At 39.5% G+C, this 26,411-nt stretch overlaps 1 protein-coding gene across 1 annotated transcript in view; it reads left to right on the top strand.

Moving 5' to 3' along the window:
• ptn (pleiotrophin) overlaps nucleotides 1-26,411 on the top strand; it is a 49,476-nt gene that overhangs the window by 8,626 nt on the left and 14,439 nt on the right. Inside the window, exons 2-3 of the mRNA XM_031313381.2 lie at nucleotides 24,044-24,138; nucleotides 25,534-25,707. Of these exons, the coding sequence (XP_031169241.1) occupies nucleotides 24,045-24,138; nucleotides 25,534-25,707 (268 nt within the window). The 5' untranslated portion in view covers nucleotide 24,044. The remainder of the gene's footprint in view (nucleotides 1-24,043; nucleotides 24,139-25,533; nucleotides 25,708-26,411) is intronic.

The following is a 26,411-nucleotide window of genomic DNA, read 5'->3' as shown; positions in this document are numbered from 1 at the left end:
GCAACCTGTCTTCCGTCACTGCAGTCTTCTGCACTCGCAAGACTAAATGTTTGGCCTTCATACATGTTTACCCCGCTGCACTTCCTGATTCTGCGGACCGATAGAGAGAGAGAGAGGGAACGCAAATTACCGGTGTCCCTAAATAACCTCCGCCCTTCACAGGGCCATGACGTCACACCCATTACACTTATTTCCAGGCTTTGCGGTGGAGTGGAGGAATATGATGATGAGTGATATCAATGTAGTAGAGGAAGCAGGAACGAGTCCCCACAGCGTCACAATCTCTTTCCTTCAGTTGCATATTCTCTTTTTCAAAATTCCAACTTTTCCACCTCAGCTTTTGTCCTTTTCCTTTGAACTTCTGCCATTTCCACTCAGGCTTTTATGCACAGATTGAAAATGGGCACCAAACAGGTAGATGGAAATGTATCATTAGTAATCCTCGGACACCAGCTGACCACCTCTCAAAAAAACTAACAGCAGTGTTGCACTTTCTTTAAAGCACAAAGGTAGTGCATATACCATTTATTGCATGTCAGATTTTGAACTCCTGACCTTTGTACCTTGAAAAAGTTAAATTATGTACCCGAGTGACCTTTAAACATAATCATCTTGAGTGCTGCCTTAATTTGAATGGCCAATTCCCTCTCCTCTGTCATCCTTGATGCTTCTATCTCCCGAAACTGTAGCTGAAACAACCAGAACCAGAATCAGAAACAGATTTATAACCACGTAGTTTTCACATACAAGGAATTTGCCTTGGGGTTTGGTGCGTACAATAAACATATAAGAGGCAATACAAAATAAAAGCAAAGTACTGCAATAGTCAAGAACATAAATATAGAATAGAAAAAATATTACTATTTATTATTATTATATAATTGGAAAGATGTAATTGCAGGATGTGCAAAAGTTCACAGTATAGAGAAGAGCGACGAGATTGATCCCACACCAGTTTCCTACCCACCAACACTGCCAATGGGGTCAAGCACTGCTGCCGGGAGTTGGTCCCTGACTCTGCAGTGTTTTTGTCCTGTACCACCCAGGTCCCCCAATCAGTGCACTGCCGTAACTGACTTTAAGAGCATGACATTTAATAGTCACTTTTAATTCAGGCTGAATTGGCATCAGAAACTACTTTGTACCTTTGTGGTCGATAAAACCACACATCTGCTCTCTTGAGGGCCTATTAATTCCAAATCTAATATCTGAGATAAGATTTTTTTTCCCTGACTGCTGCCATATAAAGGATGAGAGGATCCCAATGGAAATAAGTTGACTTTTGGTCAACTTTATTTTGTTATCCTCAATAATTTGTGGTGTGCATTAATTTGTTATGAGCGTCTGTTATGTTTCTCCACTCATTTATTCAGTTTGTCAACTGTCTGTATGATACATTGTTTGTCAGAAACCTAACTAACTACATGCTAATAATGCTACATTTCTACTCTTTATTATAGAAAATTTGTTATTTCTTATACTTATTTTGACTTTGCACGCTCTGCAGAGACAACCAAATCAGCACTTGAGTTATCGGATCAACTGTATGTCACTTCGGGGCACTTGCATGCTCTCTTTACTGAGGTTGAAACAACTTTGACTGCAGAGTGTTGTGTGACACACATTAAAGTAAAACAGGGTTTCAGCGGAGGCAGAGGCCCCGCCACTCTGCAGTGTTTGTACATGAGGACTCAATGTCTCCTGTGACTGTTCTAATGCTCAGTGGCAAGTTGAAAGGTCATGTTTAATGCCCTGGGCTTTGACTGTGGGCAAGAGCCACTTCACCCCACCTCCCTCCACCCCTTAACCCTACACCCACCACACAGCTGAGCACAGCCCGTGTCATTATGGGGATACTGGCATTTGCACAGCAGTTCTGAGTTGTGTTTTCATTTTGAACGGGAATGATTGGATATGTCCACGCTGCAAAAATGGGCTCCCTTATTTATTTGTAAATTGTGCCCCACAAAGTACTGCCACATTTATGGTTTGGTAAATAAAGCTGGAGCAAATAGTGTTTTGTGCAGATGAATGAAGACTGACAGCAGAGGGCACACAAAAAATCTTGTGGGATGCGCTCCTGATGGATGGAAATAGTTACCGCAGATGCAGGGTGATGGTGAATTGGACGGATTTGTGACGTAAACATCAGTAAACACAACATTGTGTGTGCAAGAAACATTTCTGTACCTTATTATCATACAGTGGCTTTACAGTGAGAATAGATGTTTCAACACTCTTTAATGTATGTGACTTATTGGAATATTGGATTGTTCAATGTCCTATTTTTTATATATATGTTTATTGGTTTTCATTTTTACAATAAGTACAAAATGGATCCATGAAATTTAGCATGCAACCATACTTCAAACAAACACACACATCCCAAAACTTTCCCAAACTTTATAAAATTGGTTTGATTTGGAATGTATCACAAATGTCAGGTATTCCAGAGGTACTAAATCAAACAACACTTTATGCCAGCCCTTAAAGGGGAAATATGCAGTTTGTTTAGCTAAAATTACTTTAACTGAACAGCTTTGGAGTCATTGGAATGGTTATATGACTTTTTTTTGGGTTGAATGGGGGTCGTCTCGCTCCCCCCTAGCGCCTGTGTGCAGAAAAACCACCTTTGCAACTTTTCGGCCGGCAGGCCGCTAGCCTCACTGTCAGGAAGTATCGCGTGATATCAGGTCTCGCAAATTGCTTCACAGCCACTGCACACATACGCCCATTCAGGAACCGGCTAACAAGGTAGCGATGGAGTTTTTCACACTATTGTCATGGCTGAGCCGGCTAAAAAGAAGCAGAAAGCTAGGAAAGCATTGTCGGAGGAACAGAGAAAGAGGAAACGGCAGACTGACCGAGTGAGGAGTCAGACACAAATAAACATAGGAGCTGCCAAATATCTATTCCAAAGCTGTAGGCAGAGCTCTATAGAGAAACCTGTGAGCAAAAAGCGAGAAAACAGCAAAGAAATGGCCAAAACTGCATAGCACCTCTTTAACAGTTGGCTGTTTATCACTAATCCACTGCAATAATATATTCTTCCTAGCTTCATATGTAAGAATACAGAAGAGTTTCTGGTTTTTTAGCACTACATATCTAGCAGGGAGACCAAGAATAAGAGACATTGGATCTATCTGTAATTTTAGCCCAAGTGTCTTTTCAATTTCTGTCAAGACATTAGACCAGTATCTCTACAGTTTATGGCATGACCAAAGGCAATGGGTTAGAGTACCAATCTCTTTTTACATTTAAGACACATTGGTGACAAGGTAGGGTTAAAATGATGTCTGCTTAACAATTAAGTGAAAAGTGATTCACAGAAACCTCTTTAGCTAAAGAATCTGTGGATAACTTCAGTGATGTTCATCTCCTGAACCGTCAAGGGAACTGCAGACAAACAAGCTGCAGCCAATTTTATTGCGGAATAAATTAGGTGGTGTGGATGCTCTGTATTGAATTCCCATCAGCTTCTCCAGCTGACGTCAGAGGATCTCAGGCGGTGGATCTCTGCGGTGCTTCACATGCTCTCCTCTGTGACTGCCCTCCACTTAAAACTCCAACTCTCTCACCAATTACATGCCAATTACTATTTTCTTTCTGTTATTTTTCTCTTTTTTAGTGCACAAACACATCACATATAAATTGTTATTTACATGTTTATTAAGTTTGGTGTTAAAGCAAGATTTCTCTTTGGCTAAATAAGGTGTTCAATAAACATACAGCCAGCTGGTATCAGAGATGTTTTAAAGATTATTTCTTAAGTTGTTTGCTGCCTTTAAAAAAAAAAAAAAAAGTTGTGATAGACACCCACACAGTGCATCATCTTACACTAGTTGGTCTAATAATTGTGTGTTTCAGATCAGCAGTTCGTTCTGAAGAGCAAGGCCAGACTGCGTGAAGAATTGTTCGAACGTTTCCAGACTCTTTTTTCTTTTATCTCGGTTCAGGAAACTTAGCAGTGGAAAAGTGCTACATAGAAGAAGGCAATGCGCCATGTTAGCCTCCCAATACTCGTGCCAAATGGCCCCAAAGACAATGCAATAAAAGTGAAGGATTTGCTTCGGCCAAAAGCCATGTCCTTGACAGATCAGAGTTGTCCAATCTTCCTCTGTCCGTCGTTCTCAGTAAATAACTTCCCCCCCGCTTCCTCGATGGCTGGAAATAAGACTGTCACTGGGTCCGGGGAATATAGTGCGTCGCAGATTCATTGAGGGTTGCGCAGAGCCTGGCAGAGTAGAAACTGAGTGACACTATCATTGCAAACAGAAGTAAAAAAGTTCTAAATAGTAGTCTTTCTTTGGGGTTTCAACAAGAACATTTTCCTCTCATTTTACATAGAGAAACAAGATAAGTAGGTTATTATATACTAACTACAAATAGGCAAAAAACATAGAGAATGTACAAAATATCAAGACACATTCCTGATAATGAGTTTTAGTGCCTTTCATCTTAATTAGGTCGGAATCTTCTTCTCATTACAACTTTTTTTTATACCTGTTGAAATTAATAATGGAAAATTGGTTTTACTTGATTCGTGTATTCAGAGAAAAAATATAAATGACACAAAATAAATGATATTTTTCCTTGCTACTTGGTGACAGCAAAACAAGCTGTAAAAACAACATTGACAAATCATCACCTAATAGCCAACTTGTTGGTAAACAGTTGCCTATTCATACATCCAGCAGATACAAAACTACATTAGCTCTTTAGCTCCTAAATGCTCCACTATGTTCACCAGTCGCAAACTTTTAATGTTTGCCATCTGGTGCTGGGCAGTTAGTGTACAGTGGATTTATCAGAACTTTTAGTAATAGCTACCAGGTGGAAATACAACTGAATAAAGTGAGAGTGAACTAAAACAGTAAAGTTGTAAGCTGTAAAACCCAAAACAATTAGCCAAAGGCTGTAAACTCTCCGTTGAACTAAAAGGGTTGAGTCTGGCGATAATTCTGTGCGGGTTCCGTCACTACAAGCAACCCTTTTCACCTTACACGTAGGCATTTGACTGATTGTTAAAATAAAAAATATTGGTCAGTGTAGCTTTAACTTGTTCTATTTCTAGTTAAAATCACTTTTGTGAGAATTCAATCACATCTTTCCAAAACGTTTTGTTTCCTTCTTACACCAAAAATACACAAATCAATTAAAATGACTATTATAACTAAATGTGTTGTGGTTATTGATAAAGCATGACTTGCAGCGACTATATTTAGTATATTATTCAAAGCAAGGCTTCAAGTCTCATAAGTATCGCCCTGTTTCAATATATTTTCTGAGAGACAGAATAGTTTTGACATGTTTGAGAGGTTCTTGCAGTCGGCGGGTATTTCATGCCTGTTTCACTGAATGAATTTTGATGGGCTGCTAGGTCCAGGCGTCTTTAGCAGTCCCGACAAGCCTTTGTTCTTTCCCTGTTTTCATGTCTGATCCCCAACAGCCCACAGGGGGAAGCTCTGTCGGCCGTGCGCTCCAAAAGCCTTTCTGTTTGATCAACTTCTAACATATTTGAACAATTTAGGCAGGGATGAATGCAGGTAATTCAAAGCCTGCCAAGACAGTGTTTTGGGGAGATGAGAAGACGCGCGGGTTCACATGGAGTAGCGGAGAAACTCTGATTTCTCATTTCTGCGCTGCTGCACACTCCAAAAAACTTTCCATCAACATGTAAACGAACCCTTACTGCCGCTGGCATCCTCCATCTGCAAAAAAAAAAAAAAACACATTTGAAATGATCCTCTCTCCCCCAAAATCACTCTACCCTTCCTCTGCTTCCCTTTCCTCGGGCAATAACTTATTTCACCCAGTAGAGGCCAGTGTGTAGCTGATGAGGTCATCCACCTAATATGACAGCTATACACTGCAAAAAAAAGGCTTTTGAACACCTTCAGTGGAGGTCACAGTGAAGAGGGGACATGGATATCATTTAGTTCAGTCTAAGCAGGAAAATCATTAAGAGGAAATCAATGGGACGTCGAGCAGCAAGAAACAAAGACAAAGACAAATAGAGTTTGACAGTGAAGTAAGGTAAAACATTAAAGCCATTTCCGCCATTGTTTGAAGTAGAAAAACACAGCAAGCGGAAAAGAGAGCCCTGTTCAGTATTACTATGAAAGGACATTAAATGTGGGTGTCATTGAATACAGTTACTACAGTAGAGTGCAGATAAGAGGTCAGGGCCATTATGAGAGCCCTCCACTGACAGTTAAATCAAAAGAAACCAATATCACCATCCAAACAAGTCTCTTGCTTCCAATTTCTGCCACACATTAAGAAGAAAAATAGACTTTACTGAATAGGTGTGATTATTTTCCATGGTTGAGTCATCAGAAATAAGCTGCTTTTTTCCCTTTATGTGGAGATTTGAAGTGGGACTGGGAAATTTGGAAATTCTAATCATCATTTAGCACTAAAATCTCATTTCATCCAACCACCTTCTGCTGTAAAAGAAATAATTTAGTGATCAAAGGGGAGGTGTGGAAGATATAAAGATAACAGTGTGGATATGCTGAAACTCTTAACAGCCCTGAGGAAAAACCCATGATTTATTTTCAGTTTCAGTTTTGACCCTTTACTCTCAAAGCTGTGCAACTTTACAGCCTATTTTTTACAGGTGTGAACCTGCAGAAATAATTATACTCTTCCCTCTGAAAACATAACTCATACAACCTTACACATAGCTTTCAATTTCATTTGTACTCAAATAAGATTTTGTGACTAGAATGACATCAAATCACTTATTTCTGATGCACATTCACCTGTTTCTGCCATTTTTTTAAACATTGTCGAAAAAGAGTAGAAAAGTTTGTCTGCATTGAACAAATTATCTTTTCTGACCATATTAATATATTGTATTTCACTTAATTCAAGAAAAATGAGATTCAGACATTTAAATTAACGATTTAAGTTACTTATTCATTATTTTTTTTCTGCACAATTTCACATCTCAAGCCATTTTATTTATTGGAAAAAAGTGAAAGAGCTTCAAATATTCATTACTTCCATCTTATGAGAAAATAAAATCCATTTGACACGTTCGTTATACAGCCACAGGTTTTGCGCATATGTTGACATATGTATATATGGAAGGACAAAAACAACAACTTTCCCTTAACTCTGTCCATCTATCTTTCAGTTTCAGACAGATTGCCGTGGAAATTTGAGGAGAAAAAACTCCAGGGAGAAGCAAATCCCCAACCAACCAAAGCAGCAGAGAAACACTGTTATTGAACGGCGCACTTAAAACTCCCGTCTCTCTATGGGTTGTCCACCTGGGAGCAGCGTGTGAATGAATAATAATCAACCGAACATTTCAAACTGGAGATGGGAATCGAACAGAGGCTTTGGATTTGCATGGATTAACTAACAGGGAATCCAAATGCATTGGGCACATGTGGTGCAAATTGAAGGGTCACTGACTATTTTCTAGGACATTAGTTGAGAATGACCACTCATGATTGCCTCCTCACAAATCGCACAGGTTAGTGATTAAAAGGCCTAAAATCACTTGGTTGCAATCATCCCTGAAATTGGACGGATATTGACGTAACGTTGCAACTCAAAGAGCTGTAGAGACAGATTATTAATGTTATTTTAAAATCAATAGGCTTTTTTTAGGCATTGCTTGTGGGGGGCCTGACTGGGTGTGTGACATGTATCTCCTAGATGTTAACTGTAACTATTTTTCTCCACTGCTGCCGTGTAATCTGAGGTGAGCCTCAGCCTGAAGGGAAATGTACAACTGTTTGCCTTTGTGAGGCTTTCGTAATCTGCAGTCAAGCTTTGTTCCACTGCCACATAAGCTACAAGGGAACCAACAGGACTGAAGTGCCTCAGCAAAACAAATGCACCGTACTGTAGCTTTGTTATTCTACATCAGAGACCGTATAAAGCTGCACCTTCAATACTTATTTTAAGAAGGCATCAAGAAAACGCATAAAAGCACCTCTGATTCACAGTACGTGGGCTCAGGAGAGCACCAGTTTAAATGTGCTAGGTAAATATATATAGCATATACTGTATCCTCCAGTATCTATGCCAGCAGTGTGACACTAATACTGTAAACACCACATCACATTATCAAAATGGTGAACATAATTCACCCACACTTTCTCAGTGATTGTTTTGCGCCGATGTCAGACAGGCAAAACTTCTCATCTCGCATGTCTTGGTGACAGCACAGCTTAGCATGCCTTGCAAGCTAATGTTGTCACCACAGCTTGAAGATGCAAGATGAGATCTGCAGGCAGAAGTGATAGGAGGAGAACATTAATGAATCCTTTGACAGTCACATCTTCTCTCTCAGCTTCACTGCACAATACTCTCGAGATAATAAAACAGAAATACCAAATGAAATCAAATGTATAAAAGCACAAACAACATTATGCTATATAGTGCTGACAGAAACGTTCTGCCTCACATTAGTACATTATTCTGCACAAACCTGATGCATAAACCTGTTTAATCAGCCTGTCTGGCAGAATCTAGCCTGTACTGTGCTGTAATGCTTTTTGGATAAAAATACCCACCAAATGACGTAGGTTATTTTATGTTCTGGCTGCAGAGAGCAGCACATATCCAGCTCCTTGGCACAAAATTGAAAAGCTTCATTGTATCCTGTTAAGTGAAGAATGGTGACTGACTTTAATTGGCATATAGATCTTTGGACCACGTGGGCATCACACTGCAGAACAACTTTTCCTTTGTCTACGGACATCACACTGACAGAAACATCTGGTTTGTGTGATGTAATTGGTTATATCAAGGTGCATTGTATATATTGCTTGATTCTTTAAAGTGCCCATATTATGAAAAAATCACTTTTTCTGGGATTTGGGGTGTTATTTTGTGTCTCTGGTGCTTCCACACACATACAAACTTTGAAAGAAATCCATCCATGCTGTTTAGAGTGAGATACAGTTTCTGAATGTGTCCTGCCTTCAGTCTCCGGGTGAGCTGTTCAAAATCGGCACGGCTTGTGACGTCACAAGCCGAAACGAGCAGGCTAACCACAACCATTAGCTCGTAGCGTTAGCATGCTAACGCGAGCATGCTAACGCTAGCATGCTAACGCGAGCATGCTAACGCTAGCATGCTACCTCATTCTTAATAGCAAAGCACTGCTACAACACACACAAGTTCACCATAATCTACAAAAGAACTACTTACATGTGCGCCCTCATTTAGAAGTCTCCCAGCTAATCCTGCTTTGTAACTGACCAAAGTTGTAGAAACCAAGGGGGTAAGTTTCGCTTCAGAGCTCGAATCTCCTATGGCGCCATTTTTATGCTACAAAGCGATCACCCTGTTAGCATTCCATTGACTGCCATTCATTTTGACGTCACTTTGACAGCGAATAACTTTACATCTGAAGCGTTTAAAGACTTTATTTGTCCATTGTTTATTTCTAAAGAAACACAACAATGTATAAAAGGCTCCATTACCTTGTACCTCACGTTATGGCTCCATAGTATACGTTTTTGTAAAAATAGGCTAACGATTGTATCATAACCACGCGACTTACTATCGCATAGTAGAGGAATTACCGTATAGTACAGGAGAAGCTTGCAGGCAGTTTGGACTTACATTAGCTGTTTAAGTTTAATTACTTATGTTAACTAGCATTTTAGTTAGCAATAATTAGCCTGTGTCCATGTTATCTCCTTACATATACCTACGCTCTCCTTCTCTGCAAGATTGGGAATTATTGAGATTTCTCTTGGCACAGCTACCAGAAGACTTCCAACTTTTAGACACGTTGCTCACGTCACATACGTTGCTTCTCTCAGTTGGAGGCTGCGCAGTAACGCTCAGCGCTCACCGGAAAAGTGCTTCTAAAGGCCTTCACTGGTCTCCGTCCAGAGCAACGGGATCTGTTGGTCCATTCTTATATACAGTCTATGGTAGAAACAGCCTTTCTTTTACTGTCTATGGAGCTAGCTAGCTGACATGATTACATCTGAGCTACTGTGCATGTGCGAGTGCAATCAAAGATAGTACAGAAGAAGAAGAAGAAAAGAGGTCTCACTCTGTAGCTAAAACAGAGACCAGCTGAAAAGAGGATCTGCAGCAGTGAGAGAGAGCGGTACAGTACAATAAAAATATGGTGTTTTTTGAAAATTAAACCATGTAAACCTATTCTGGTACAACCTTAAAATACAATTATGAACCTGAAAATGAGCATAATATGGCTGCTTTAAATTACATTTGTATTAAGTTATCTTTTTCTTATTATATTAGAACTGTGCATAGTGACTGCTTTCATGTTGCACCACTACAATATTTATTGTACAACTCAGTCTCACTTCTGAATTTGAACATATGAAAATTCGTACTATTATATGAGTATCATAACTCAGTGGGTGAAATAAACAAAACTCCTGGAAGTGTGTGTGCCTAGAAAGTAATAATCCTAGAAATGAATAATCAATAATAAACAACATTTTCATATAAATAATTTTTCAATTTTGCTCTTCATCCCATACTCGGCTCATGAAAGCATAGATTTACAACTCCAAGCAACAGATGTCTGTTACAGTAGTTGTTCACTGGACTTTTGTGGGGGGTGGAGTTGTGGTTTGTTTGAAATACACAAAAGATGATCTGAGGAAAAATAAGCCACTTGCAGGAGCTCATACTTATACTAATGCAAAACAGAACAAAACAAATAGAGTGCAGAAATACCACAGAAAATAAAGCAAACATAGTGATAGTCTCACTATATGGGGCTCTTACAGTACTGTACATGTTCTCAGTCTCAGTTTATCCCAGCCTATACTCTGCTGCTGGACGTGTTGAAAAGATGGAGTGCTGGAGTGAAAAGCTGGTGTGGGATTACAGGTAGATGGAGGATTTATCTCTCCACCAGTAGCTGTAGTCATGCTCCCTCTCAGCCTCGCAGTGTGACGCCTGGTTTGGGGGAAGTGGGTGGTAAACCTCTGTGGGGAAATGTTGGTGTGCGTGTAGGTGGTAGGTGTAGGTTATCTGAGACTGGAATCATGGTTATATCCAGAGGATGAGCAATATCTCCTCTCTGATGTCTGGTATGCAATATGGAGTCCTGCGCTGCATCTGAGGTTATACTGTATGGTGCACTAAGCTTTCTGCCTGCTGTCATTATTATTCAAATGTTCACCAAAGTCATATTGTACAAGGGAAACATTTCGCTTCTTAGTATCCCACAGTCACCAGAGGGCTCCCAAATCGGATTAGTCCTCTGTTCAGTTTTGTCATAATGTAAGAATGCCCCCAAATTTTCCAAATTTCCTTTTTTTTGTGGGGTAGACAGCAAATATATATATATTTTTTTAAAGAGTATTCTTTTGGCATTTTAGGCCTCCATTTGTGACAAGACAGCTTAGACATGAAAGGGGAGAGAGTGGGGGAATGACATGCAGCAAAGGGCCGCTGGTCGGAACCCGAACCTGCGGCTGCTGCGTTGAGGACTGAGCCTCTGCACATGGGCGCGTGCTCCACCTGTCATTACATATTAAGGGTTTGCGGGCATCTTAATACATTTTTGAAATAATAAAACAAATTGGTTGCAAATTAACAAATTTGGGGATTACAAAAAAAATGTTGCGCTGTGGAGGAAGGTCTGGCTAGTCCACACAGCATTCCGGAATGGGTTTATTGGCATTTTTTTAAACCAATCACAATCGTCATGGGCGGTGCTAAGCGCCGTGCAAAGCGCTGTGCAAAGCCACGGTGCCGCTGCAAAATAGCCTCGGTAAGGAACTTGTTTTGGTAGAACATTTGTACGTTCAAAAGTTTTTTTTGTCGTGCAATAGAAAACTCAGATTCGACAGATAGTCTAGCTAGCTATCTTGATTTACCCTGCAAAGATCTGAGGAGCAGTTAACCATAGTCCTCATAAATTGACCGGAGTTTAAAATACCAACACAAAGAAAGCGGAAGGTCACAGACATCTGGCCGAAAAGAGTGAAATCCGGCGGAATTTCCGGCGGCAACGGAGCAATCCCGGAAGTGGAACGTCGTGGATATAGACTAACTGGGGATAAATGCTTGATATACAAAAGACAGATTTTACACTATAACTTTAATATCCAGGGAGCAATTGATGCAGTAATTAATGTCTTTCTAATTGACTCTGCTTAATCATATAATACGTTTGGAACTTACTGACTGGCATTCATATATGTCAGCATGACACTGCAGAAATGGTTTATTAACACATCTACACAGTTGAAATAAACCTTGAATAAGCTGTCACTGCCGCTCCACTCCAAAATATGAAAATCCACAGTCTGTTTACAAGCAAAAAATAAAAAACGCAGAGATATTAATGGCATTGCTCAAGTGGACAGAAATACAAATTCTCTTCAAAGTCCATTGAATAAGAAGTGGAGAAATGAACAGAGAAAAAGAGAGAGCGGCAGACGAGATAGGAAAGAGAAAAGGAGGGATGATGGCTTAATCAACAGGCGGACAAAAATGCCCACGCTGTGTGAAAAGGCTTTCTCATCCAGCATACTTTAATGAACAAGTGACTCAAGGTGCTTTCACTGGGTTCCTGAGAGGAACACTCACACACAGACACACATAAAGATAAATGTTGCCTATTCAATTACACAGACACCTCTAAATTGCCGCCTTCGGAGAGAGCGTCTGAGAGAGGGAGGCGCTGACTGTTGATGCTAACAGAGTGGGGCTTGAGAGACGGAGCTCTGTTTCTGGGCTGTCAGTGGCTGCCAGGGGGAACAGACTGCACAGGTCCAGTAGCCAGACAGCTAGGTTCTAAAGGGAACAAACCCAGCTATTCTTAACAATCAAAAGGCACCCAAACAGAGAGAAAAGCACGAGGACGAGGACTGGCGATAACATGTCCCATTGCAGGCTGTACACAGGTGATTCAGCTGTGGCATTCTTCTCTGAAAGGAATGGAATTCAATGGTCAGGATGAAAATAGACGACTCTGAGTACAGCACACCCATATCAGGATGATCTAAAATAATCAAACCTGCTGACTCAACTACACTGTGTAGCCTTTTACAGCATATTCTCTAAATGTGCCACATCTATCAGCGTTTAGCCTGTGAACCCTTTTAGTTCTGACATTTCGTACATGGATAACTCATGAATACTGTTGCAGCTCTAGTCAAACCTATTGTAATGTCAGTTTGTGTGAGTACAAGAGACTCCTACAAAGAATCTGTGACCTTAACATTGCATGAATGAACACAAATTTGACCAAACCCTGAAATATTTGAACAAACTTTTATTTTTTTTTGTGGGCCCCTACTGAGCTCCCTTAAAGTAATTTGTTTTAAAAAAATCTCTGGTTTGTGCAGTATATCCCATGTTGCACTAGTGAGGATTCTCTCTGACCAATCAGTGGTCTGCAGTGTTTATACTCTACCTTTTAGTATCTGCTCAGCTTGCTTAAAACCTTGACCGAGGTGGTACCACAAAGAAATCGATGCAGGATAGTCTCGCGATATATTTCCGTACAATACTGTATCAATACACAGATGCCAAGTATCGATCTATTAATATATATGTGTTGGTTAGCTTGTCTGCTTGACAATCCTATTTGCAGCAATAAAATTGAAGTGAGATGAACAAACATATGAAATGTATCTTTTTAGATAAAACAGATGGTGACAAAGTTTCCTTTTGGGGACATCATTTGAAATTGGGAAAAAAATTTAAGTTGGAAAAAAGGTAATAAATTGCAATATACTGTATCGCAGAATATTGCAATATGTTTTTTTTGTATTGTGAGGCCTCTGGTGATTCCAACCCCTACCAGGTACTATCCACTTTTTGTTAATGGAAAACCAAGAAAGAGCAAGTCGAGTAGAGCGTAGTCAAGTTGTACCATGCAGTGGAAAAACATCATATTAGTTTGAAATGTTTACCCCTTGAGTCAGTGCTAAAACATTAGTAGTTTTTGTTGGTGGGTTACCAACCTGTCTCCACTGAAAAGAAGCCCTTATTGAAAGTTTAATCCACTTGTATGCCCCCCCCCCCCCCCGGCTCTCTCTGTGCAGCCTTCTTTTCATTTGAAAACATGGCTGAAATATTACAAAGCTGAAGATAGATATAAAGAGGGGGAGGGAGTGGTGTTGCATGTAAAGAAAGTTGAATATAGTCTTCATTTGTGGTACTACAGTTTTATAATCCTAAAAAAAGGAGGGTAATTGATAACTACTGGAGTTTGTCGTAACAGTATGGGATTCACATGAATGCTAATAATTAAGAAAAAAAGGGGCACAGAGATGAGTGGGAGGATAAACAAGTGAGTGGGTGTTTGGAGGCGTAGATATGATATGATCAGGGTAATGCAGGCATTCATGCTTAAATAGAAGTCTTCAATTTCAGCTGTTTCAGCTCCGATGCTCTTACAGAGCCATTGTTTGTCATCCTTATTGTGTTTTTATCATTAAACAAGCCTGTCATTCTGCACCGCTGTTCAAACTGAGCTCACTTTTCAAGACTTGGCCTCAACCACAATACACACACACACGCGCACACGCACACACACACACACACACACACACACACACACACACACACACACACACACACACACACACACACACACGGAGTGCCACACATGCTGTTTTTGTTCCGGAGCGCGGTTCCCTGGGGGCTCCTCCAGTGCTGTTTTGAGAGATAGCAGGGACCCTCTCCAGCACTTTCTCCCCCACTGTCTGACCTTTACAAAACACAAGTCAGAAAATGTGTGGCATTTTCCCCTAATCATCTGCACCTAAACACATGAGAAATGGTGAGGTGTTTTGATTAAGGCTTGCAGAGTAGCATTTTCTTAGCTTCCTCTTATATAATTTGTCATATAATTATCTATATTCCTGTTATACCCTTCACACCACTGTTTATGCCTGATTTGCTGTTTTTTGTGGCTGCATAACAGAGCTTTACATGCTTGTTTGCTTGGTTGTCTCTTTTAAATGCCTTCTCTATCTATACACTTCTCATTTCATCTGTGCTGAAATCTCAAAAGCTCAGCTCAAGAAACACTCAGACCGAGAAACTCCTTTCAATCCTTTCAATATGCCCTGTGTCTAGGTGAAGTATTCGCTCTTCTTCTGAATCACAACTACTGAGATGGGAAAGCCACTCAGAAGGGGATTTTTCTGCCTGACTTTTCCCATGGACATAGTGCTGTATTTTCTGTCTGTAACTAAAGATAAACAAACAGTGAACCGTAAAGAAAAATCTGTCAATAAAATGTCTTTTCTTTTGTTTCTGTTTTTATAAATATCAGACATGGCTTGGCAGGAGAAGAAATGTTCATACAAGTAAAGACATTTCAGTGTAAGATCTTTTTAAATTCAATTTCTTAATTCATTTTAACTTTATTTGCCAGGTAAGGGCAATCAATCTTGCAAGAAAGAGGATACAGGCATCGGTCCACCTGAGATTATTTTGAGTGAGAACTTTCCAAGAAAGCAGAAGCAGCAAGATTAAACAATGCTTAAAACAGAATTCTTTTTTAGAGAATAACTTAAAGGACAATTCCGGCGCAAAATGAACTTAGGGGCGCCATCTTGGATAACAGTGATGAGCAGTCGAATCACGAACGCTGTGTTTGAGCTATGTAACTGGTTACTGGTTGCACGGCGTTTGTCGTTCAACTGCTCATGACTGTTTTCCAAGATGGCGCCCTCATGTTAACATGAACGCTACTGTCTTTATAATCTATCTTTTTAATAAACTGTCTGTACACTTACAAAGTTCTCAATGCTTTGGTTTACATGTAGGGACCTTCATTATGCTACCGTTGAAGTGTGGTTCTATTTTGAGCCTTGTTCGGGGTATAAAATAGCAATTTACCATCTGCCCGAAAGTTAGTGTTAGTAGCTAACCACCGGTTTGCGGCAGCTTTTTTAAAGCTAGAGACACATTCGATTAGCATGAAAACAGATCCCAGAGAACGTTCGACTCGGTACACATATGTTATTAACCCCTAGGTTAATTTTGCGCCGGAATTGTCCTTTAACACTAAGCTGAAAAGCATTATGTCAATGACCTTTTCTGACTGAAAGTCTTTAGCACCTGTAACCACTCCCAGCAGTGATGTCAAAACGTACTTATCACACCTTGGAGCAAGGTGTTACCTTTAACATCCAGAGGTCAGAATTTTTTTTTTTTTATTTATTTTTTTTTTTTTTAAAGTTTGTTAATTCTATTCAAGTTCATGTGTGAAGAGCTTTGAACAAGAGATCTAAATGCAGCATTTATTTATTTTTGGCCACTTGGGGGCAACAAGCGAGGTGTACATGTTGGCATACAGTTGCCTATTTATGCATCCAGCAGACAAGGAGCAAGAGAAGCATTTACTTGAAGTGGAGGCATGTGGTGAGATGCACACAGCTGCAACTCTATGGTTGTTTTATGGACTGTGTCTGTTGTTTGGTTCCTTTGCATTGCTATTAGATTGGAAGACTTTGTGTTGGCTTTTATACGGGACCTGTGAGTTGGATGCTTACCTTCCACCTAGCAAAGAGAGAGGTGAAGATGGTTCTTTCTTCTTCGGGTCGGCTTTTTGCACAGACCTGTGTGACCTGAGTGGTCTTTTCCACCTGAGACCAGTGTTTACCACTTGGAAGAGAACTGTGGGAGTGAGACTTAAAATACCTTTTCCTTTCGATTGCACGTTCATGTGAAACGACCTCCAAAACTAAAACTAGCTATAAAAAGACAGAAAGGCTAGGGGTAGAATTAGGTAAAAAAGCTTACTGCATATTTTACAAAACATGCTTATTGCAGCATGTTTTGTCTTTGCCATCCAGAACTTCGCCTTTACTCAAAGTACACATGGAGAGTTTTGTTTTTATCTCTCGCTGACCTGTTGTTTAGTGTTGTACAGTAAATCAGCTTTACGCCATGGAACATGTTTGGCTGCCATCCCTCTTTTTATTTTGCAGATGAAATAGGTGGAGCGTAGTGGCTCTTTCTGGTCTGTCCAGCTATGGGGGCTTGTCCCCTGTTACTGAAATAGAACAATAGTTATGTAATGTACGTCTGACTCAATGCACAACCCCGTACATGTTTACCTGCCATTCCATTAATCACTGAAGATGTAGTAAATTCATGGGCTTTTTATGATTCACTGTCATCCCAAGATTTGAACATGTACCCTCTTTGATTGAGTGGAATACAAGTACGGAAGCTTCTCAGTGTTTATCTAAGAAATAAATGCAGCAAAAAGAATTATTAATATATTAATGGGACTAAATTTCATTTTAGATTTTGTATTGATAAGTATATAGATGCTTTGACCCTCTCTTCAGAAATGATCACATCACTATCACAAAGCAGAACAAGCAAGACACAGACACATTCATCACTCAGGTGATCTGCATCATCATCAGAGTTAATCTGCTCTCAGGCTGGACCAATCAGAGCAGAGCTGAATGATGTCTGATAGTCCCACATGGGGGACAGAGCAGAAGGAACTAGAAAAGACGATTATCATAAAAACTACTATATAGAAAAATAGAAAATGTAGAAAATAGAAAAAAGTACTATATTACTCTCCCATATTTTTTAGAAGAGTTTAAGAGTAGATTGGCTCTCAATCATGCAGATCACAATCACCTGAGTGATAAATGTATTTTTGTCAATTGCTTGTTCTGCTTTGTGAGGGTGATGTGATAATGCCTGAAGAAGTGAGATCTAAAAGTTGCAGAATTAAAATAGCTGGGAGCTTTTAACAGTGTGTGGCTCACTATATTCACAAGCTAGTCACTAACTGTGTAATTTTGATGCTGAGCAGGTAGTGTACAGTAGGTTTTTAGAGCTTTTTCCCTGAAACAGCTGATGGCTGCAGCCTATAACAGCACTTTGAGAGTGGCGAGAGTCAACCAAAACAGTAGTTTTGGGCCTTAAAGCCAAACTATGAGCTGACTTTTGCTATAAAGCTCCATAAAACCCAGACGAGCTGCTGATTTGGGTGATAATTCATTGTAGCTTCTTCACTACAAGCGACCTCTTTCACCCGCTTTGAATGTTATCAGCTGATTGAATGGCCGTTGTAAGTTCTTATCACTACCATTGATATGAGGCTCCTAGTTGGCTCAGTAGGCCGTTATTATCCATTGGTAAGCTAGATCACCCATCCCTATACATCCATGACCTATCAGCATCAATATTCAACGCTCACCGGGGCTCTGTAAAATTATGTAGTATAAAGAGCAACAATGGTAGGGAGTAGTAACTAACACAGAAACTTCATATTGTAAGGAAGGTTGCGAGTGGTGGATGGGTTAAACCAACAGCACATTCACCCGGGAGAGCTGTGTTTGTGTCCCGTGTGAAACCAAAAGTCAATGTTGACTTTTTATTTATTATTTTTTAATTATGTAGGCTATGTAACTTAAGTTTTTAGGTAAAGTTCTTAACTCATGCAACAAATGTAACCCTATCCCTAACCCCAACCTAACCCTAAAGTATTTCAACCCAAACAACAATCTTTTACTAAACCTTACCAAGTAGTTTTTTGCCTGAATATGTATTTTTGTGTATTTTAAATGTTTGCTGTTTTTTATATTGCTTAAAGTGTGTTTTAATGTACTGTATGACTTAAGTCAAAGGCACATTAGGACTAAAATATATCCTTATATAAAAAAAAGGATCACCTCATATTATATCAAGTATTGCGTGATGAGTCAAAGCAAGCTTGGAAATACTTGCCTTTGGAAACTACATTCTTTGATTTGTTACCTCCAGGGGCAAAGAGTTATTAAAAAACATGTATAATTAATGTGCAGCTAAGTGATCTTAAAAGCATACATGTGTGTTATGATAATATTTGTGTTCATCATTAACACCCCACAGGGGGGGGGGGTGTTGCTTAGTTACATGCTCCCCATATGTATTTAGACAAGCTCTCCTATTGAGAACTGGATTTTGAGAGGTTAAATAAAAAAAAAAAAGAAATTCCTCACATAATTGTGAGCTGTGTCTGGATCAATGGGGCAAATTGGAGGTTTGATAAGACTAATTCTCACTGGCTCATGAGCCACACACTGATCACTGGATGTTTCTGATGTTCCAGCTAAAACAAACCCAGAGATGTGAGGTTTGCAAACATTCAGTTCTCCTTTTCCCGTCTTAGCTTAGTGTGGAACTCTAGATTTCTACACTGAGACTTTACTATGTTTCTGACGTTAATTGCAAGCAGTTGCTAAATGTGATCATATTTGGCTCCCCAGAGTAAAATATGTAAGAAAACTTGTATTTTGTATGATAAACTGGGGACTGTGTTTATTTTTGTCTTCTCAAATACTGTGTTGTTTTTGAAATTCATATAGATATACAGATACAGATAGTCAAACACCCTGATTTGAGAGTGTGGTGTATTTTGGCCACAAATATCTAAAATAGAGCTGAAATGATTAGTTGATTATTTGGTTAGTCAATCCACAGAAAATTAATCAGCAACAATTGATTAATTGGCCCAGTCATTTACTAAGCAAAAATACCAAACATTCTCTGGTTCCAGCTTCTCAAATGGTAATATTTGCAGCTTTTTACAGTTGTATGCCATTTTAATATTTTTTTTTTACATTTCATAGACTAAATTATTCATTGAGAAATAATTTAGTCTATAAGAGGCACTAAATGACTTTTTATTTGAAAAGTTTCACTTCACTAAACCTTCAGGTATGGCTATATCCTGCATCAAATAATTAGCTTAGATGATGAAGGATGATGTGACCAGTGGTGAATTGAGCTGAGATAAAACCCCCACTGCTTTAGTCACATTATAGGTGTCTATGTCATGAGAATAAGTAAGTTGTGGTCAGGTTTCCAGGGGCTAAGACTTGGAAGGAAAAAAACGGCCTCTTCTTTCCGTCACAAAGTGTTGAGCTTTAGGTGTGTCTGACTGTGTGTACATTGAAGAAAAAGAGGGGAAGAGTATTTATGGAAAAGCACAAGTAGACGTACCTTAAGTTAGCAATCCCTAGTGCTTCTTATCAAAGAGTTACACAGGCAGCACACATGCCTGCCGAATGATAGTCAAATGCTCCAATCCACCCAGTCATCCATTATAGGTGCTGTCATGCTCTGGAAATAGGAGCTACAGGGCTGGGAGAGACTTCCATTTAATTTATTGACCTCAATAGGAGGAGAAACCTGTCATCTTAAAGTATTCTCTGGCTACAGAAGTAATGGTTAATTCACTTTAATTCCAAGAACTTCTTTCTTCAAGCTACTGTATGAGGTGCTCAGTCAAAGTCATCAACCCCATCCCTTTTTATGCCTGCACTTCACGAAGAACCCATCACTGTGTGTGTCTATCTGAGGAAAAGGTTTTCTTATCTTTTGAAAGGCCACAATACTTATTTCTTGGAAAAGGATCTTTATCGAGGCTGTTTTATTGGTTTTTTTTCTCTGAAACTCTTAGAACTCATTGTATGCGCTTCTTACCGTTTGGATTTAATGATTTTTTTTCTTCCTTTTTCAGGTTATGGAGAAGAATAGTTTGGAATCTCTTTTAAAAGAGTCTGAAGTATTTAATCAAAACAGGGTTTGCCTGTGTGCTGCCACAATCAGTAAAATATAAAATCAATTGTGTGGAAAGATTCAGATGGCTTTTCCTAGCAGACAGACTACAGGCGCTGCCATAAGGCTCATTATTAGTTTCTAAGAAGTGCTGGGGAACATTAAATCCAAGGTAGAATGCACTACACTAACATCCAATAATTAAATACAAGGTTTGAATACCTAATTTAAATTCCCGAGGCTTTCACAGTCCCTTAAACAGATTTAACTTATGTGATGTCTTACAGTAAGTAAGTGAAATGAAAAGTTGTTAATGCAAGTTTCTTACACAATGGGATGGGGTGCGCTCAGAGCCAGCTCATGATTAATTAAAAATGACAAATGGATATTATTTCCCTACCAGGATCAACCTTTCTACAGGAATTTGAGCATAGAGGAGTTTTTTTTGCGTTAACACTTGGTAATTGCCTCAGTCTCATGCTGTCTCTCCTTTCAGACAGCGCGGGCTGCTAGAGGATTTAACTCTCTCAAACAAAGGGGGGGAGAAGGCAGGAAAGTTGAAGAGAGTGAGTTTTCTGCAACAATGTTATTACAGTGACAGGTGATAGCGACAGTAACAGCTTTCTGCTGATCCAGAACCAGCTAGAGGATTGCATAATAAAGGAACTTCTGATTCTGATTATATGGAGCAGTGTTGAGAAGGATACTTTCAAAACGTATTCCGTTACAGAATACAGAATACATGCCCAAAAATGTAATTTGTAACGTATTCCGTTACGTTACTCAATCTGAGTAACGTATTCTGAATACTTGGATTACTGCCACATTGAACAAGCAGATAGATTTTTGTATTTGTAGTCCTGAACTGCATACTACAAAAAGCTAACCGCAGTCTAAGCTACCACGAGCTAATTTTAGCAAACGTTAGCTAACATGTCAAATGGGGCTAGTCAGTCTTTCAACGGCTCTGGGGATAGTAAATCAGCACGTAGGAGAATGTAAAGTCGCACGTCAACTATAAAATAGCAAGGTGACCAGTAAAACTACAGCAGACGACTACCCTTGGCTAATTAAAAAAAAAAACTTACTTTAAGATGCTTCTTTAGGTTGGAGGTGGAGTAATTTGGACGCAGAAAGGAGGTTGGTTGCTGGCAAGCAGAGGTTGCACTGCACAGTTATATTCAGTTCTCCCTTCTCTTTCTTTAATGTGAAATGCTGTTTGAATTTCCAAGATAGAAACGCATTCCTGCCCTGGCTCTGTTGTGCCGGTTCCAGCTCCATCTCTACCTCTATTAGTGATCACGCAAATAGCTCATTCACACAAGAACACATTCACACTAAAAACCTAAATCACTCTTCAAACATTTTGTTACTTCTAAAATAGGGATGCCACGATCCAACTTATTCCCTCCTGATACCCATTCTGATACTTCAACTCAGGGTATTTGCAGATACAAAGTGCTGATCTGAAACCAATACTCTCTATCTCTTTATATGTATACCTCACTGTGACTCACCAAAGTCAAATTTATCAAAGGTAACATGAGGCCATGGATTGCTGTGACATTGAAAGCAAAGTCCCCGCCATGACTGAATAAATGTAACTGATATTGACATTGATGTAGAAACTGTGTTTCATGTGGATCTGTCATATCTGGCCAATACCCAATACGCTTAAATATGCCCTGTGGAGATTTCTTGTAAACAGACAAAATTTCTGTTTACATTCACTCTTAAGGATGCACACAAAAGCTTTTTATAACATTTTGAAACCTGCATTGTTTACATCCATGTATACTTGCTAGCAGTGTTCTTCTTTACTGCCTTTTGTTGGCACATTGCTGTGTTCCTGGGGTCATTACTGCCACCTGTTGATTGGTTGAATATTGTGAAACCATTGGCAGGAATATGTATTGCGTCACCCCCTGTGTATGTGTGTGTGTGTGTGTGTGTGTGTGTGTGTGTGTGTGTGTGTGTGTGTGTGTGCAAAACGAGGACCCACTCATAAAACAAACAAAGCGGGGACCCACTCAAAACTCTGCTCCACAGCACTAATAGTGGTAAAAAAACTCCACAGGGTACCTTTAATAAGGTCAGTATTAACACCAATACTGAACATTCCTTCAGAACTTCCGTTTAACCCTCTAAACATAAATAATACATACAGTTTTTGGTTTCACTCTTGTAGAATCAAAGAAAGGGTTTCTTTAAAGACAACATTTTGCCACATGCAGCCTCAATCTTATGTTGTGAGCAAGGGTTTTCTTAGCTTCACTTACATAATATTTTGTTGAGTTTTGACAAATTAAATCAAATGTGTGTTGACTTTTTGTACCCTTGACAAGGTTTCACAAAGATTGACAACAAATACAGCCATGCCTGACAGTGTACTGGCAGTGCAGACAATCAAAATGTTGGTGGACACAGCACAGTGGAAATGACACCAGATGAAAGATGGACATTTCCCAGGCTATTCCTCTGTCTCGTGAGACTTGCGACAAATATTGCTTTTCTCTTCTTCTTCTTCATGTTCTACCAAATAGCTGAAAGCGTTAAAGGAGAATTCCGGTCAATTTCAACATGTAGCTCTGTTGTTTGTAAATTTGGAGTGCTGTCAGTAGCGAGAAAAACGAAAACAATCGGTGTTGCCTACACCGTGTTATCCTCCTGCTAGCATTAGCACCCAACAGGCTTAAACAGGGGAAGTTTTAAACTTGTTTTTAGCCTCTTAACATGTTCAAAATGTCATTAAAAGTGCCTACCCATGTGAAGTGATTCCTTCCAAGTGAACACAATGAATCTGACTGCAGGAGATGTGAAAGAAATGCATGAAAGTTCTGCTAATTCAGCTCGGTTTAGTTCCGGTGTTGAGACGGCATTTAAGAGTGCTTAGGGACCGTCTACAAACTACAACACAGAAAAGAAATACAACAAAAATATGTAGGCTATTAATTTAATGATTAAATAAGGTAGTGCCTCCAAACTTACCTCAATTATAACTTGTCTCTTGCTAGTTGTACTACAGCACTTACTTATAAAAAATAAACATATGCCTATTTTTGAAAATATGTTTGCATCTCTTTTCGGTGTGGTAGTTTGTAGATGTCCTGAAGCACTCCTTGCAATATCAACACCGGAACTAAACAGAGCTAAATTAGCAGAACTTTTATGCATTTCTTTCACATCTACTGCAGTCAGATTCACTGTGTTCACTCGAAAGGAATCACTTCACATGGGTAGGCACTTTTAATGACATTTTGAACATGTTAAGAGGCTAAAAACAAGTTTAAAATGTGCCTGTTTAAGCCTGTTGGGTGCTAATGCTAGCAGGAGGATAACACGGTGTAGGCAGCACCGATTGTTTTCGTTTTTCTCACTACTGACAGCACTCAAAATTTACACACAACAGAGCTACATGTTGGAATCGACCGGAATTCTCCTTTAAGTTCAGGCACATTTTAAGGAGCTCTCAAAAGTCATAAGTTTTAACTGTGTAAAGAAATCACATCCTCTAATGATTGTCTTATCTCTCTTTCAGAATGAATGGACAGAAGCTGTGGACACGGGTGGCCGTGATGGCACTCCTGGTGCTAACAGTGATGGCAGCTGAAGGAGGCAAAGCAGAGAAACAAGGTGCATTTTGCAAAGCTTGGGACAGATTCTTCAACTATAGAAAAATGTATAGAATTATTAGTATCTCTGCAGGTTTTGATTTACTTTACACTATATATGAATATGAAAGAGCAGCACCATGCTGTTCAGTATTAAATCCAATCTACAACTTGTTTGATGACGGAGAAGCAATGTTTCTCAATTAACCTTATCAATATAAAATGTGACATACAGTGCTATCACCCTCCAAGATGTTGTGCTGTGAGAATATTACTCTTAACAACTTATTTAGTTGGACACAACTCTTGAAAATATGAAATGGGAAAAAGCCTTTGGGGTTGAATTAATTGGTGTCCTTTGAGAATTTACCAGAAACAAATAGCAATATCTTGCAAGTAAGGCTAGATAAGTCAGATAATTCCCACTTGGGTAAAGAAAACAACATTTAGCTAATTTAAATTCAAGTAAAAAAAGTTAATTTGCATTTGAAATGAGAACAAGCACTAAACTCATTAGCTGCCTTGAACTAATATTAAAAAGTCAAAGAGACACTGCAAGTAGTAGTTTCCATTTCTTGTTTTAATAAAAACTAAGATTCTAACACGTTGGTTATAACCAGAACTGTAGATGTGAGACATTTGTGTCATGTCGGACTCAAGACATAAATATTAATCTTTCAGACTTGACATGGGCTTGACTGCTGTGGGACTGGACCTAAAACTTGATTCCTTAAATACATGACTTGACCACTCCTTGCAACACAGATACTCTTGTTCGGTGGCCATAGCTTCACAATGTCCGCAGGTACACCACCAGTTTCCTGAAGTACGAGGCTGTGTTGCGGCATTGACTACCGGTAGCTCTCTCTCTCTCATAGCCCTTTCATGGAGCTCCCGCAGCTCTTTGTTCAATAAACTGTCTGTACACTTACAATGTTCTCAATGCTTCGGTTAACATTTAGGGACCCTAGTGACGGTATGCTACCGTTGAAGTTTGACGATATTTTGAGCCTTTTTTAGTGGTATAAATAGTGATTTGTTTTTACTTTCCCTGTGCCCCAAATACTAGCGTTGTAAGCTAATCAGCGGTCCGCGTTAGCTTCTTTCAAGCTACAAACACATTTCATTAGCATGAAAACATGTCCCAGAGAGCGATCGAGTGGGTACACATCTGTTATTAACCCCTAGGTTCGTTTTACGCCAGAATTGTCCTTTAAAGTCTTATAGTTTTGACCTAAAATAAGATGTCAGACAGGCCTTGCATGGGCACACTTGAATATTATTTATATTTAAAATTAGATATTTAATTATTGGGCATATACAGTGAAATAACTTGTTCAGTGATGTAAAAAAAATCTATTGAATAATTGCGGAGATAATATTAGGTTACAGAACCTGTTTATGCTCGGTCGTACAGGAAAGAAGGAGCGCAAGTCAGACTGTGGGGAGTGGCAGTGGAGTGTGTGTGTAGCCAACGAAGGCGACTGTGGGCTCGGCACCAGGGAGGGAACACGCACTGGCACCGACTGCAAGCAGACCATCAAGACCCAACGCTGCAAGATCCCCTGCAACTGGAAGAAGAAGTTTGGAGGTGAGGGAGGACATAGATATTTCTTAACAATCTACAGTACCTTTTAAATATTTAAATATTCTACGAACACAAAAAGACTCAGAACGTCCTTACTTCTGCATAACTGCATGGCTTCTCTCCCTCTATCACCCCACACCTCCCCATAATGTATGCTAGCCTGTCACTCACAAAACAATGGTCCCATTTTCACAATAGGAATGAGTAAGCTAGCTAATTAGAGGTACAACAAAAATGTCTGCCAAGAAAGTGATACATCGTCATAGAAAACACAGGAATAATCATCCTGCTTTGTCATTTGCTTTTTGGGCTTCAGACTGTGCAGCCTTCACATATGAAATGTCTTGCAGTGACAAGCCTGAGGGACTTTTGTTCTTCCAGTAAGGCCTGTCAGGCAGGAGCCTGCTGCTCTGCAATGAGCCTGTCACGAGTGATGAACACACTGCAGGAAACTAGGTCCTGCAAACTGGCTATATAGATTATAGTAGCTAAAGTTTTGGGAGTATTGACATATAAGTTACATCAGGGGCAGATTGGCCATCTGGCAACTCTGGCAAATGCCAGAGGGGCCGGACCTTTTTTTTGTTAATGTGGGCCGGTCAGATTTTTTTTTTTAAATATAAATAAATTGTCTTTACAGGCCGACAGCGCAGAACACGGGTTTTTATCACTTGCACGATTTCACTATGGTTATAATAATAATAATA

This window comes from Sander lucioperca, chromosome 20 (assembly GCF_008315115.2).
Source record: "Sander lucioperca isolate FBNREF2018 chromosome 20, SLUC_FBN_1.2, whole genome shotgun sequence".
Classification (NCBI taxonomy): domain Eukaryota; kingdom Metazoa; phylum Chordata; class Actinopteri; order Perciformes; family Percidae; genus Sander; species Sander lucioperca.
This window is presented reverse-complemented; position numbering and strand designations above follow the sequence as displayed.